The sequence below is a fragment of the Halyomorpha halys genome, unplaced genomic scaffold (genome assembly GCF_000696795.3).
Source record: "Halyomorpha halys isolate HHAL.00 unplaced genomic scaffold, Hhal_1.1 Scaffold448.1, whole genome shotgun sequence".
NCBI classification, from domain to species: Eukaryota; Metazoa; Arthropoda; class Insecta; order Hemiptera; family Pentatomidae; genus Halyomorpha; species Halyomorpha halys.
Window position 1 is genome coordinate 1,501,819 of NW_027107821.1, and position 16,673 is coordinate 1,518,491.

At 28.8% G+C, this 16,673-nt stretch overlaps 1 protein-coding gene across 1 annotated transcript; it reads right to left on the minus strand.

Moving 5' to 3' along the window:
- Positions 1 to 1,184: 1,184 nt before the first annotated feature.
- On the minus strand, positions 1,185 to 10,072 carry LOC106682886 (formylglycine-generating enzyme). The gene is made up of 4 exons (XM_014423995.2): positions 9,410 to 10,072; positions 7,782 to 7,953; positions 7,269 to 7,443; positions 1,185 to 4,787 (listed from the first exon to the last, which is right to left on the minus strand). The coding sequence occupies exons 1-4, from the start codon at positions 9,930 to 9,932 to the stop codon at positions 4,617 to 4,619; spliced, it is 1,041 nt and encodes a 346-aa protein (XP_014279481.1). The 5' UTR covers positions 9,933 to 10,072; the 3' UTR covers positions 1,185 to 4,616.
- Positions 10,073 to 16,673: the final 6,601 nt, after the last annotated feature.

A 16,673-nucleotide genomic window follows, 5' to 3' on the forward strand; every position in this document is an offset into this window, starting at 1 on the left:
TCCTTTGTAGAGTAGTCTCAGGGCTGCGAACCTCTACTTTCTCGGGAAGTGCCCCCTTCAAGAAGCTCAACAGTTCCTCCTCAAAGTAGGGAGCACTATTCTTAAGGTTCGCAGCATCTATCTCCTCCTATCCTGGAGCTCCTACCTGTTCACAGTAGTTTGTAGGTTGCACTTGTTCCAAGTTAGGCATAGGTTGGTATCTGGTGACCAATGACATGGTGCATCTGACCATACTGTCCACTTAGCTATCCTGGGATGGATCCTCTCTGGGATAAATATAATCAATAAACATCTTCTCTGATAACTTTAGGGTGGTTGCCTGGACTTCTCCAATCCTAATTGCCGCCATCAATTGTAGTGACTTTACCTTCCCCAGTTTTATCCTGTACGATATACTCCAGGGATTCTCTGATTCCTTGGTTATGCATTCCTCCTAGAATTTCTTTTTTTGCTGCCGCACACCATTTCGATACACCCTGTGCCTACACTTGGTTACTTCTCAGAGTGCAGGTTTTCTCTCATCCCTGCAATCCTGGTGCCTATGCCTGGCCCTGTAATAGACCCTCTTTAGTTGTTTCAGGATCAGCATCCATGGCTGCTTCCATGATTCCATGATAGCATTCGCCAGCATAGCCACTCTGTGGTCAATGACTGAGTCACTATCAACTCTTGGACTTCCTTCACAGAAAGCTAGTGTCAGCTTCTCCAATTTCTATGCCACCAGGTTCAGACTGCCTTACATAGAGTTACCTGTTTTACATTATTTTTCATCCAAGTATTCTCGATACATAGCATTACATTTTTATAATGTTTCAGTCAACTAGGCTAAATAAAAATAAAAATAGTTTTTTACTATATAATAATGGCTAATGCTCCAACCCACACTCCATTTCATCAGGGCTGAGGTGATATGTGGTATCACCTCCACCTATCATGCAACCCTGATGAAACCAGCAGTGTGGGTCGAAACGTTGGCTATTAATAAATAGTCAAAAACTACTTCTGTTTTTCTAGACCGCAACTCTGACCGTCTCCTTTTAATTTAATTATTTCAATTGAACCTTAACCAATATCAAGTACACCAGTCCACTAGTAAATTTCTCAACGAAAAATAAACTTTCTAAACATAGAAAAAAAAGGTCTAATTAGTTTTTATTGGAAGAGGAACAATTAAATTAACTTAATTTTAGTCATTACAAACTTTATTAATATAATTACAGTTAATTGCCCAACATAGAAAATTCATATAAAAATCATATTGTCTGTCTATCATAAAGAAGTTATCACAGGAAAATAAGTACAACATTAAGTACAATTGTTAAATGACTAAACATCACGTTAAATCTGGAAGACAATTCAAGCTCAAAAATGTATTTTTAGGCACAGTATTTGACCCATGCTGCTATACACAATGTTGAAAATATATTTTTTAATCCAATATAAAAATTAAAATAAATTAATAAATTAGAAAAGCAGATTAATTTATAATATACATGTAATTACAAACATTAATTTTTCAAATATAGTTAACATGAAACAGAAAAAATACATGATTCATAATTTAAACCGAATATAAAAAGTATTTAGAAACATAATGAGATCAAAAAGAACTACCATTAGCAAACACAGTATTAATATTACAACTTACATATGTTATGTCAAAGCAGAAACGGTGGTACAGCAATTAAATAAAGATATTTTTAATTGTTATCCAGAAGATATTCATTAATTATAGTCACTAATGTTAATTAAATTAAAGACACTTACTTAAACATAACTATACAATTAAAATATTAACCAATATTATATTATGCAGTAATTTATTTGTGCAAATCCACTAATGTGTATCAAACCAATTTATTTCATCTAATTACAGAATAGAAAACAAATTGAGAGGGGATGTTTGAAAATATCTGGAGTATATTTAATAATGGTGGAAACTAAGGCCTGGTGGCCTTAAAATAAAAAGAAATTTATGCAAATTAATAAAATGACAGAAGTGGGGTTAATAATAATTTTAAGAAATGACAATCATGTGAAAATTTATCAACAAAAAAAATAATAATTAGCTAACAATTCATTTTGTATGAAGATGCCTATCTGTGAAGCAGTTCGCTACTGCTCTGGAGATGGCCTACGAAGTTTGGACAAAACATTGCCTAGAGTAACAAAAAATAAATTTCAAGCTGTTGTTTGTTTTTAATTATAATTTTAACCTTATTGATCCCCATGCAAATAATTATTTTCGTGATAAATCACAGTGAACAATTATCCATTTTTCCTAATTCATGGTCAAAAAGAAAAATGCAATAGCTTTAGATTAATAATGATAACCTAAAAACTATAATTTATAAAATTTTACTATAATATATATTTAGAGATAGTTAAACAATCAGGTTTAAAAAGTCAACCTAGGATTCATACCATTCATTAGAAAATATATTTTACACATCCTAAATGTTCTCTAGAGTAATGGATGAATCAATTTTCAGCTAAATAAAGGTTTCATGTTCACGGTGACAGGGGCAGATGTCACAATTACTGACATAACGCAAACTGAAATTTGCTGTGGTACTATCAGCATTTGTTTGATAGTTGATCGTACTATCAACTACTTGGCTTGTGTGCAACAAACTTGCACAACAGATATCTGTCACAAGGAACCTCTGCTTAGTACAAATTTGACAGCCAAACCAAAACAAAATACATTAGTTAAAAAAAATAACATTATTATTTTACCATATTTTTAGTTGCTAATAATCTAATGCAATATTAACAGCATGTAAAAGTAAAAATGCTGATAAAAAATCATCATATAACAACATACAATATGTATATGTACGTTTTATATGTATAAAAACTGTTTTACCCAAAGCAGTGTTCAAAAATGTTGCCTTTAATGTCCTTTCAATGACAATAAAACCAACATTTTCTATTGAATAGTTTAATATATATTGATAATTGATCATTTTATGATAAAAAAATAGAAACAACACATTTAGAACTCTTCTCTTACCATTACAAAATAAAAATAAATGATTAAAACAAACCCTGTTGATTTGATAAACAAATAACAATATTTTATATAATTATTAATGGAAAAGAGTGCTGAGACACTTTTAAAGTCAGGCCGAATTGCTTACAGCGTGTCTACTAAACAAATCCAATAAAATTCCTGGATTTTCCTGATTAATTCTGTACAATATCTAACCTCAAACAGATAATGCAAATTTGATATTCTGTATAATATTTGATTCAAAGTATAGAGAATTAATTTTATTCAAGTTTAGAGCACAAGAATATCTAATCATTTCACAACAGTTCAAATTGATGTTACCTAACTTTGACAGGGTTTAATAGTTGGAAATACCATTAGTATAATTAAATTCACCTTTAATTGTGCAGATTGTATTGATAACAACTCAAAACAGTAAACAATATAACAAAACATGCAAAAATATTTTGAGCTCTACAGGTAGGTGGGTGATAGTTCATTTGTTATTTTATACTAATTTTTACAATATGGGAAAACTACCAACAAGTTAAAAAACTAAAACTTTATAAATAAATTCCAGCTTTTTAAAAATTCCCGATTTTTTTCTGAAACACTGGTATTTACAATTGCTCCTGTTTTTATATTATATTCTATATCACATAAGATTTCCAAATAGGTATCCTAAAGTCTAAATATTAACAGCAGATAGTAATTCCTTTAGCTAATAATACTTTAAACCAATAAAACGTATATAAATATAAAACAATAATAATCCAATATATTAAAATAAAAATAAATATACCCTTTGTCCAACATACATTAAAATAGGAACTTAATGGAATGTTATGTTATGTTTTAATGAAAAAGATAAAATAAGGATTTACAAAAAACATACAATCCAATTCCAAATAATGCTACATAATTTTTCCTAATTTCAATGTTGAGCTTTTCCAGTTATTTTGGTAAAAACAAATAATTAATTATGCAATTGAAATTCAAACAGTAATAGAACATTTGTAGGGAACAAGCTTAATTAAAAAAAAAAAATCAGTAAGTATAATCTATTTTTAATAATTTTGTTGTATTAAATGAAATGTCAGTTTTGATGATGACATCAATAAAAAATAAATGAATACACTACCAATTTATTAATTAGTAATCAGAGCAGAATTGGATCAATGCTCCTGTATTATTAATGATTTTTTCGAGATAGACTATGCAAATTATCTAAGGCTTAGAATTATGGTTCTCATCAATCAATGACCGACTATCTCTCTGTGAGATCTTGGACTATATTCAAAATATACCAGTGTTTAAAACTGGCAATGGGATCCAAAATGTCTTTTATGAATTTTTTTCCTTTTAGATTTCTAACTTTCATGAAATGCAAGCATTTCATAAAAATCAAGCAACACATTTTGATTTATTACCAAAATTAAATCACCACTATTCATGTTTTATTAATGCTATCCTCCAAAATTGACATTTAATTTGACTATTGAATATTTCTGTGTCAATAAGTTGAAGTATGATTCTTTGACCCAATTTAATGTATAAAAAAAAAGTAGGAAATTGAAATGAAAATATTAAAATAGAACATGAAATTTAAAATTGATGAATATCACGGTTGCTTTGAATCTGAGTTACGGGCACACCTAAATCCTAAATTTCCAGCACTACTGTCAGGAGTATTCTGACCACGAGCTGCACATCTGTGTCGATAACAGTAAGTTTTATGGCACATGTAAGAGCCACCTTTTTTCACTTTATCAGTGCCTTTTTCTGGACCAGCCTGAAAGAACCAGAATCTATATTGTGTTATTTTCTTACTATTATGAATATTTTATTCATTTAATAATAATAATTCACTTTCTATTCTAAAACAAAATAAGGACAAACAAATGTTTAATTATCTATTTTACCTTCATTGTGAACAGATTGACTTTGTTTAACATATGAGGGTAGTAAGTTTCGTATTTGATTACAATTCAATTTTATAACTATATTGCAGATAATAATTGACTTACCCTCGTACATCAGTTTAATGGATCCATAAAGAATTAATTGAATTGATTTATTAGATCAATCTTCAATCTATTTCAAGTGCACTCATATTAGGTTTATTTAAACAGTTAAAACAAAAAATGCATCTGACAACGAGTTTTTATTATTTTGAAAAAAACATTAAAAAAAAAACTGAATAGAGATTATACTAATTTTTCCTAATTAAATATTAATCAAATTATTAAATTTCTATATTTAAATTTTAAATTATCTTTATTGACATTGTGATTTCAGAAATATTTGGAATATAGAGAAAACATATTTTATTTACATAAGATATACAATTTCTTATATAATAAAATAATTAAAAATTTAAATTATAAAACATAAATCTATTTTAAAAAATATAAACTTTTTGAAAGGTCATTAAATATTTGTTTGTAGATAATTCATTTGAAATTTATATCAGTTGAGTTAGTTTCCTTCTTTAGCCTTCTTAATAAATTTCCACTTCACCATTTTAATTGAGTTGTATCAAATTAATTTATTCTTACTTGATCATGACTATTAGTTATGTTTTATTTCAACATTACACATTTCATTTATACTCACAAAGTAATTAAGTTTGATTTTTAATAACTATCATAATTTAACAAAAACATCTTCAAAAAAATATATGTTCTCATCCAAATTCAGATACGTGTTTCCATTCCAAGAACTAAAACGCGAAAAACTATTGACTTCTTTCTACTTTAAAGTCTTTTTTATTATCATATTGTTACATTTTTATATTCAAAAATAAGCATTAAGTTAAATTTAAAACAATTTCCTTCATACATACAAAATATTAAGTTATTTAAGTTCTCATAGTCGGTGTGTATTATCAAAACAGATATGCGACAATCGGCACTTGATTTGTATAGAAAGCACTGTTCCAGTGAATAGCACTAATTCAAATATTCAAATTTACAATCCAGTATTATCAAATATTTAAATTATATACAATTGTCAAATAAATGTTATTTATCAATACAATGCATTAAAATGCTAATTAATACATCTAATAACCGTATATTTCAAAGGAATTATTTGTAGATATTCTTAATTTAAAATTATGAAATAAATTACAAATTTTTCTTTGTATCATTGATATTAATCAATTTTCTCTCTATTTTTCACAATGCTAGGATTTCATTGTGCAATTTCCAATGTCCTCTTACTGTTCATGGCAACAGTTAACATTTCTTTATTCTATTTTCTATAGAAGAAAAGTATCACTACATTCGCTTGGTTTTTAAATCGATAAATAAATATATATTGTATACATAATGAAACACAAACAGATGAAATGATAGATTCTCGTAAATTAATGTAAATTGTGTTTATATTTTAAGGTTGGGATTATGAAGTTTTGTTCCTTTATCTTAAAGAAACATAATAAAACCATTTACACTCCCTAATCATTTGTGGTGTATCTCAGTACTGTCTCCTACCATTCTTATAAGATTTAATTTATAATAGATATAAGGTATAATTTTTTTAAATAGTTTTTATTCAGAAACATAGAATATTTGATTTTTGTCTTATTATGATTTGACACAATTAAATTATTTGAACCACAATTTCTGAAATTATGAGGGATAAAAGTATGTAGTTGATGTATGTAAGAAGTGGTTTTTATTTATTAAAGAAACAATTCAAAAATAACTTATTATATGAGTACACTGTCATTGTGATTTGTATTGTTAGTAATTTTATTTGTTATGTTAATCAAACATAAATAATAATTGATTTTATTATATCATTTATATTTGACTTTTGACATGACTCTACCCATCAACATAAAACTTAGGAGCGGTTTAGGATCATATAAGCTACATGAAACAGCACAAAGTGAACATACAAAATCAAATTAGACCAGGAGATATAAGATAACATTTGAGGAGTTTTTCTTTATTTAAAATTTTATTGATCGGGTGGGAAAAGCAAAAACTCAGGTTTCCAAGTTGTAGTAACTTTGGATATGGCTAAAATATAGTTATGGATGTTAACATATATACCTGACATCAGGAAATTTTTTTTTTTCTAAAATGAGAGTTTTAAAGGACAGTAAAAACGAATTGGCAATCCGGCATCCATAGCCTCAACTTCTAAACTAAATGTAAGGCAATAACAAATTGACATTTCTCAAAAGTTTTTTCTTTTTTTTACTGTTCACCTGTACTTTTTTAACTATATATTTTAAAATTAAAAAAAATCTAATACATACTAGACTTCCTGGAATATGTTTGATATCCCACCAGTCTGCAACCCACTCCCAAACATTTCCAACCATATTATACAAGCCATAATTATTTGGGGGATATTCATCGACAGGTGATGTTGACAAATAACCATCTTCTTTAGTGTTATTCAACGGGAATTCTCCTTGCCATATATTCATTCTAAAAATATAAAGTTCATTCATAAGATGATTAATTAATTGAAATAAATATTTAATTATAACCTTTCAAATATATTAAAATCATTCTCACACTTAAAATTTTACAAATTGATTATCCATAAATAGATCAATTAATGAAAAATTATTAACAAAAGGAAAGGATAGACATACATATTTATACCAATTTATAAAAATGAAGTTGAGATATGAAATTATTTCAAAGAAAATAAGTACTAAATTCAATCAATATTTTTTTTAAGAATCATTCATAATTAACAGATTATTGATATTTACTCAGAAAAATAATAGCTATTAAAATTAAAGAACCTCATTTCTAACCTTGTTTTGTTATTTGGGGTGAGAGCATTTCCCCAGGGATACAACCTATCCCTAAGTCCTCCTCTACATGCAACTTCCCATTCTGCTTCAGTGGGAAGCCGTTTTCCAGACCAAGTACAATATGCAGTGGCATCATTCCAAGAGACATGTATAACAGGATGTCTTGTTCGCCCTGAATTTAAGTTATATTAATGTATTTATAAAAAAAAAAAAATTGATTTTATATTAATGGAAATATTCAGACTATAAATAAATATTTCACACATATGATGTTCAGATAAGTGTTTAGAATATTTGAAAAAGTTTCAATTTGCTTCGGGCTACATTCCATTAAAACGTATATTAATTTTGTATATATGTATATTTAGTTGACCGTAAAAATTGATATATAAGAAGATGGTCAGGGTTATGGTCAAAGGAGAAAAAAAAAATAGTTTACAACTATTTATTTTTCGACGTTTCTCCCCACTTTGTAGGGCTTCATCAGGGCTGTTCAAAGCAAACGGTTGAACAGTGTGTATTAATTTTACTTGAAGACTGTGTAACTCTCTTAATAACTTCATGACCTGATCAGAAAATTATATTGACATTTATTAGATTATTAATTGGCCCACCTATGAGTCAAATCCAGTTTCAGAATAGAGACTGGATATATGAACTAAAATCTTTCCTGTTTTTACTGCAGATCATCTGATCTGGTCCCCATCATGTGAAGAAAAACTTCTCACAAGTTACGAATGCACTGTGTTTTTTAATTGGTTGATAAACTGTATATTAAATATCAGTAAGGATGACTAATTTAGTGCAAGTGTATTGGAACAGTTCATTAATGTTGGTATGAAATGTAGGACACTTCTCTTCAAAAAATAAAAACCTGCATCCAATTAATCAAACAGCTTATAGTATATATAATTGCACAATCTTGTAGACTTCTACTTTGCAAATACAATTATTTAAAGGATTTTTAGGACATTTCCTCTCCAAAAAATAAAAACCTGCATCCACTTAATCAAATAGCTTGTTGTATAAATGATTATTCAATCTTATAGATTTATATTTTGTCAATAAAATTATTTATAAACACAGTTTCTACCTTTAGAGAAAGTTTGAGATCCATTTTATTGACTTGATTAAGATAAAATTTTATGTGTGACTTTCACTTTTAATACGTGTCCCACTTTTAATTTATCCTTTGACTGTCCAAAAACAATCATTACTAAAATGTTATAATTTTTTGGAGGATACTTAAAATACTAGATACTTTACCTAATAAATATTAGTCAGTTAAAAATTCTCATCAAAACTGGATTATCATGTCTAAACCATAAAACAACGAAAACGGAATTTCATCATGCAGAAAAATATTTGGAACTTGGTAAACAAAGATGACTAACAAACTAAAAAGAAATATTAGTACTGCCATTAGTGTTCAAATGCACACGCAGAAAAGAAAAACATGTTATATTAAACTTAAGATGGTTTTCAACTCTGATCTTACATATAATATTTAGATGTCAGCTTCAATCTTTGAGACAAGTAAAGGAATGAAGATCCTATAAACATTTAAAATTCAATACATGAATTAAAATAACGAAAAATTAATATTTGTAATTGAAACTTGAAATGACCTTTTAAATTGGAATCTGGTCCTTCAGGGTGCTTCCAGTTAGCTCCCTTAACAGGTAACCACCAGGGAGCAGCTGCAACAGCTTGAGTTATGGTGGATTTTATTTCGTTACTGATTAGCATATCAAAAACAAAGGAGTCATTAAATTTCTCAGCTTCTGTTATATAACCAGTACTCTTCACAAAATGTTGAAAATCCTCATTGCTTACTTCATATTTATCAATGAAAAAACCATTTAAATGAACCTCTCTTTCAGGTCCTTCCCCATCAGCAATAATAAATGGTTTGTTTGTACCTACAAAATAACTTCCTTCTGGTATAAGTTCCATGCCATTTCTGTTGGGTTGTTTAGTATTGAGCATAATGTCCAAAAAACTTGTCGAATTACAAAAATTATCATCTTGAAAAGTTCTTTTGACCCTATTTGCATACTTACAATTACATTCTGAATTGATGATTCCATTCAAAGACATAATGAACGATATGTTTATAAATAAAATTAATACCCAAAGGAAAGTATTCATTTTTCATCAATGACATTGAACTTGTTCTAGAAATTTAAACATAAACAGTATTTAAAAAATAGTAACTGCCAAAAGTTGAAGGAGCTCTTAACACTGAACGAGATAACGCTAGAACTCACTGATAACTAAGTCCCGCCTCCTGGTAATAACTGGTCACGCCCAGCCCCTCCCAATCGGCGTTATGGGACTAACATGCAATTATGTAACTATAAGTCTTAAAATATTCAGAGCTTGTTGAGCAAGTTATAAATATTAAATGTCGCTATTTAGAGGCACAAGTTTTTCATTCAGTTTAAAATTAATTTGCTAAACAACTTTTAAGAACTTAAATTATCGTTATTATGGTATCCTGTAACGTACATTATTATGAGAGTAATGTTTTTAATTATTTATCACATTTTTTACTTCTAAATCGTGGGATACTTTGCCAAACGGCTTAGAGCAAACCAACAAGGTTTGATCTTTCTTCGGTAGCCACAATCAAACTTTGTCTTTAATTATTTTTTTATTTTATTTTTGCCTTCCGGAAACAAGGCTGTCGGCCGCATAATCATTTTATGTATGCATATACTGCTTAAAACATTTTACATTTAAGTATGCATATACTGCTTAAAACATTTAACATAGCTTTAAACTATTATATAGTCCGGTTGAAGGTGAAAATAATTAAGCGATATTTTTAAAAACATGATTTTTTTTCTACCTGTGCCTGAACCAAATTTTTGCTTCAAAATTGACTGAATTGTGAAATTATCAGTAATTATTCAAAATTTTACAATGTATTCAGCTCAACAAAACCCCATATTGCAAATATATCAATTAATCATTTTTGACTCTATTCTGACAATATAGTCTTTAGTTCCAGTCTACATCATTGCACCTTAAACTCATGCTCATAGTTTTGTTTCTAATATCCTAAAGTGCTAAATATAAATCCAATGTGACAAAAAACGGGAGCTTGCTTTAAAATCGATCGATGGGCGGAGAAATTGCTACAGCTTATTAAAAGGGGAGGGAGAGGCAAAATCTCAAATTTCTCAACCGTCTTCATCGGTTTTCCAAACTTACAGGAGACCAGGGCCCTGTTTCATAATGAAAGCTAATAGTACAAGTGTAGAAACTAGTGTGGTAATAATACTAATATTTATTTTTTTCATGATCGGGATGACTATTAGTGATATTACAGGAATTAAAAAATACTAAATTACAAATTACTATTGTACAAGTCTGTGTAATTGAATTAAGATAAATCTACAAGTCTAATATTATTAGTTTCTACTTTATTATGAAACGGGGCCCTGGAGGGTATTTCCTGAAATTTGTCATTTTTCCGAACATTTTTGGTTAACTGACCTAAATAGCGTTAATAAGTAATTTTAAATATAACAATCTTTTTGAGTGCTGTTTTACCACAATTTTCAAAGTTTTAAGTAACTTTTCAGATTTCCTAACTTTTGGGTTTCCAAATTATTGTGTGGATGATAACAATATTTTTACCTTCCTCGCAACGAAGTCCATGCCTATGCAGATTTCTGATGTTTTGGCCCATCACCCAACTGAAGCATGTTTATACAATGTTCACTCTATGTTTCCCCCCTCCTCTCCCCAACAAACGCTTCCCCTAGGGAGTCTGTGATTATTAATTCTTTACTGCCGTGTGAGTTTTTATGGTTGAATTATATATTGGCGATAATTATTGGGAGATGGCTTCCAGTATGGGCGTAGGCCAAGGGGGGAGCAGACCTCAGCCCATTGCACTCAAGGGGGAAACAGGCCTCAGTCCATTACGCACACACATACGTACATACATACACATATTCATACATACATTATATATTCCATTCTGAAATGTTGGACAAAAAATATATCTAATTCCGCATTCCAAAAAATACCCCTGCCATTTTATTTCTGTTCAATCATTACTTTTTTAATTTTTATTACCTATAATTACAATACATTATGGAAAATGAAATGACACTGCATTTAATTCGTTAACAAGGTTTATCAATGGCTCGCAAAATGAAAATATAAGGCAGTTTTAGAAGATTATTGATTGACAGTGTGTATAGATGAATGGAATATGGTCCGGGTGCGGTAAAAAAAACTCAAATAGTAAAAAATTATACTATTTTTATTGAGCCAACGTTTCGCCCCACGTTGCAGGGCTTCGTCGGGGCTAAAAAAGATACAAACACTTGACATAGTTACAAAAAAGAAAAAACATAAGTGGAAAACAACAGATTGTAAATAGTAAATGAAAAGGGTAATAGTAACAGATAGATAAGAGATAAAATAATAGAAGAAATATCAAAGAAAGTACAAATTAAGAGATGAAAAAAGAAAAGAATAAAATAAAATCAAATGATGGGACAGAATTCATACCTTTGACAGGAGTCAAAGACGGAGTGAGCCATTAGGCAGTTTTGCACTTATCTCTGATAATTTTTTGGACGCCACCATCTTACCCTGTCATTACCCTCCTAAATGTAATATGTATCCTGAATGAAACCATCTATCAAATAAGTTCACTATTTTCCTTTTTTTTTTTTTTTTTAGGCCGTTGCTCCCCCCTGCTCCCCTTCGCCTACACCCAAGGCTTCCAGTGAGTTTATTTGCTTCTGATTCCATAACCATGTGATAAAATAAAAAGCTGAAAGAAATATAAAAAGGTGTATTAGTGTGATTTGTAGCATGATCTCATTCAAGAAAGAATTCAACACAAAATTAATCTTGGTACAATAAAAACTTCCTCAAAGTTTAACATCTGCTGAGATTGCTTCACAGAGCTCTATTAGAGTCTATTAATTTTTATGTTTTTAATAAAGTTACAATCAGTTGCCTTGAATGTTTTTCTATTTCCTCCTACCTTTTAAGGTAATGTGGAATCTGGTGGAAAATGGCCTCAAAGTTTAACATCTGCTGAGATTGCTTCACAGTGCTCTATTAGAGTCTATTAATTTTTATGTTTTTAATAAAGTTACAATGAGTTGCCTTGAATGTTTTTCTATTTCCTCCTACTTTTTAAGGTAATGTGGAATCTGGTAATTGTGGATTATTACCGAGAGGAATGCTTGGTGCTGGGTGGGTTGATTTTTATTTCATAGCTGCTCCTTTTAATGAAAAATTGATCCCCCTTTAGGTAGGTAACCTTTATGTAACCCTTCTCTCCCCTTCCCATATATCAGAAATTACAAGGAAGATACTGCAAAGTATTCTTTCCCTTGTACTTGTAATCTGGCTATTTACTCAATGTACAGCCCTGTCTAAATATGCTGCTTGGACCTCAGGGCCTCCTAGAAGATGGATGCTACAAAAAAAAAAATATATATATACTGCTGTTTGCATAAACTTGTATAGTTACAAAAAAAGGTATTTCAATTGTTTTTTAACTCTCAGCATAAACGGTGGGGTTGTGAGGGGCCCATTGTGATATTTATATGTCTTATATTTTGGTATGTGGGAGTTCGCAGCTCAGTGGTAAGGCCCTGTGCAACTGAGTCCAAGGATTCATGTTTGAATTCAGCTGTATCAGATAATTATTTTCTATTTCACTGTAGCCATGAGTCAGCCCTCTGAATTTGGAAGCTCTCTGGGGTCCACCCAGCTTTATGAAATGGATACCATTAATTGGGTAAAAATTTGGCGGTTGAGTATGATTCTGACCAAATCGGTGATTTGGAGGTGTCCTTGCACAACCATTGGTCTAGTAACAGTACTTCCTTATGAACTACTGCACTCCTAACCCTTCCTGAGTTGTAGCAATACAGATTTAATTTTAATTAATATTTTAGTATTCTAAAATAATTTATTTTTGATTTTTTTTAAGGATGTAAAATCCATTTCTATATAAACTAATAAAAAAGTACAGTAATAAATGCATTATATTTAATGTATGATTTGATTAATAGTCAATAATTGTACAAAACCACCTGCTATGTTATTGGTTAAGCAGTACTGGTGTTGCAATGCAGTACCCTCTTATGTTCATTCAGGTTAGATTAAAAAGTTATTAAAAAAGAGGCCAATACCCATTTTTGTACTTTAAGCTGCTCCATTGCATAAAGCTACTCGCTATTACATAAAGCTTCTCATCACTATACTCTCTATTAAGTCACAAAGTCAATAAATAAATTATGTTTATATCAAATACCTACATTTTACTGTAGATCATTCAATAAGTTTAAAACAAAAATGTATAAGTTGTTTACCAATTCTTTTCTTTATTTCATAGTAAGTTTTGAAAAACCAAAGTAAACAGCTAGGAATTTTGGTATTTCCCTTAGTGTGTAAATCTTCCAAGGCATGTTTGATCTCATAAGGATTACAGCTTATTCCATGCTGACATTTCATACGCATTCTGATAAATACTTATACTACTAGTTTGAAATTTGACTTTTCAATTGCAAACAAGATGAGATAACTTTTAAAATTTACAAAATATGATTAAAATATAAATACCTCATTATAATATAATATAGATAAATTAATTTTTTCTTTACCTTAATGTATTTTAATAGAATGAATTATTTATTATTCTATTGCTTTAATTTTTACATTACCTATTTTTTTTTTATGGATTGTTGATCTCCTTGCCATTTACTTGCAATTGGACTGTACCCATTTTATTTTTTTAAGAGTTTAGCCTAATTTCATCCCTATTTGATACTATCTATTTTGGTCCATATATTGGTTGTTGCTAATAACTCATTTTGTTAATGATCTTGACCTATTCCTTTTATGTTTGATTTTAATTTTATCACATCTTTACTTTTTTAAGTAATGTATATTTCACTTTCTAATGCTATATTTAAAATTTAGACTTCATTGAAATCAAAATTGTGATAAGTTTGTATTTGTTTAGCTAGTGTTGTAGTTTATGTTGTAGATTCTTTGGAATTAACTTCATGTATAATGTCTTTTTTGTTTCTGGTATTAATTTTATCTTTCATGTTTTTAATGAGCTTATACAGTTTATTATCATTTTATAATCCAAATTCACATTTTTGGGGTCAGGTTTTCACATCTTATATTTCAAAATTGTTTTTATATTATGTTAGCAACTAAACGATTAATAGTTAAACATCCTCTTTGGATAGAAGTTGTACAATATTTTATATATTGTAACTTTGTTATTTTTTAAATAGCTCTTATCTGCTAATTTAATATATTTTTGATTGATTCTTTGTGGTATTTAAAATGTAATATTATTTATGTCATTGCAATTTTCTTTTTTAGTCCAAAAGGTTTCAATTTAGTTTTTATTCAGTTCTATGTTGATGTTAAAGTATCTAACTATGTAGTTGTTTGATTTTTTATATGCATTATTTAACAGTTTGAAAAATTTCTTGTAATCATAATGTTATGATGAGTAAATCATCAATAGAATGTTTGACAATAGACTTTCTTTCCAACTTATTAATTTGTTAAGAAAACATCCACTTAATACAACAGATAATTTATTCCCTATTGTCAATCCATCTATTTGCTAGTAGAAGTTGTCGAATAAAAAATAAATTATTACTTATACATAATTTTATTCCGTCCTCATCCTCATAGATGTTTTTATTTCTTGTATTTTCACTAACGATGTTCCAATTTTCTTCAACTATCTAGATACATTCTTCAATGGGGATATTAGTGAACAAGTTGCTAACATCAACACTTATAATGGCAATACTCTCCCTTATTTTATAATTCAAATGTTTTTCAGCTGATCTCCTGTATTGCTCACTCTCATATATTTTTCATTTTAGTTTCAGTGCGCCATCTTTATTTACCTTTAATTTTACTATATTCTATTATTCTGAACTATTGCTGTATTTTAAAAGTTCCTGCTTTTATTTTCTTGTAATTTTATTTGTTATTGTAGTTTTAACTGTTCTTATGATATGCACACAAAGTATATTTAGATTTTTAATGTCGATTTTGCAGTTAACTATATATGAAGTATTCGGTCATAAAAATGGTAACTAAAATTTTTTATTAGTTCTGGTTTTTGGCATCACCAGCTTACTAAGGCTGATTTTATAAATTGTTGAATCTTTATAAAATATGTTTTCTTAAAATAAGAGTGTTGATAATAAGTTATGGTAAGTGATTGCTGACAAAATATTCTAACAAACTTTAACATTTTAATAGTTTTTTTTTTGCAGTTATCATGTTTATTTATCTGTATTATATCTTTACTATTAAAAAAATCTATGCTGTTTAGGTTCTTTAATTATTTTCATGATATATCGTTAATATTTTTATTTTTGTTATTATTAGACTTCAAAATATTGTGTTATTTCTATTGTTCTGATTTTCACCATTACTGTTACACATATTAATTATATTTGGGGAGTAAACATTGTCTTTTTGAATTCCATAAATCATTTCTTTTATGTTCGCTATCTGTTAGTTTTTTTGCTTTATATATTAAGTTTCTAGTTGTATGGTTTGAACAGTAATTAAACAATATATTTAGTTATTACTATCTTGTGTAGCCTTGGTCTATTTTGTTGATATCACGTTATTTTTTAATAGCATGTCCATGTCTGGAAATAAGATTTTATCACTATTCCCTTTTTTATCGTAAACTTTATTGAGGTAACTGTTAAAATTGGTTTATTTCCTCATGTGTATAATTATATGTTATCAATAATAGGTCGTCTATGTATTTCTTTGTTAGTACTGATTTCTCATCTATTTCCTTTAATTTTTTAGTCATTAAATTGTTCAGATAAATCCCACTGAAGTTGA

Coding starts and splice junctions, on each gene's coding strand:
- LOC106682886 (XM_014423995.2), bottom strand. CDS start 9,932: ATGAATACTTTCCTTTGGGTATTAATTTTATTTATAAACATATCGTTC. Junction 7,444..7,781: donor ACCCCAAATAACAAAACAAG/GTTAGAAATGAG, acceptor TTATATTTTTAG/AATGAATATATGGCAAGGAG. Junction 4,788..7,268: donor AACATATTCCAGGAAGTCTA/GTATGTATTAGA, acceptor TGGTTCTTTCAG/GCTGGTCCAGAAAAAGGCAC.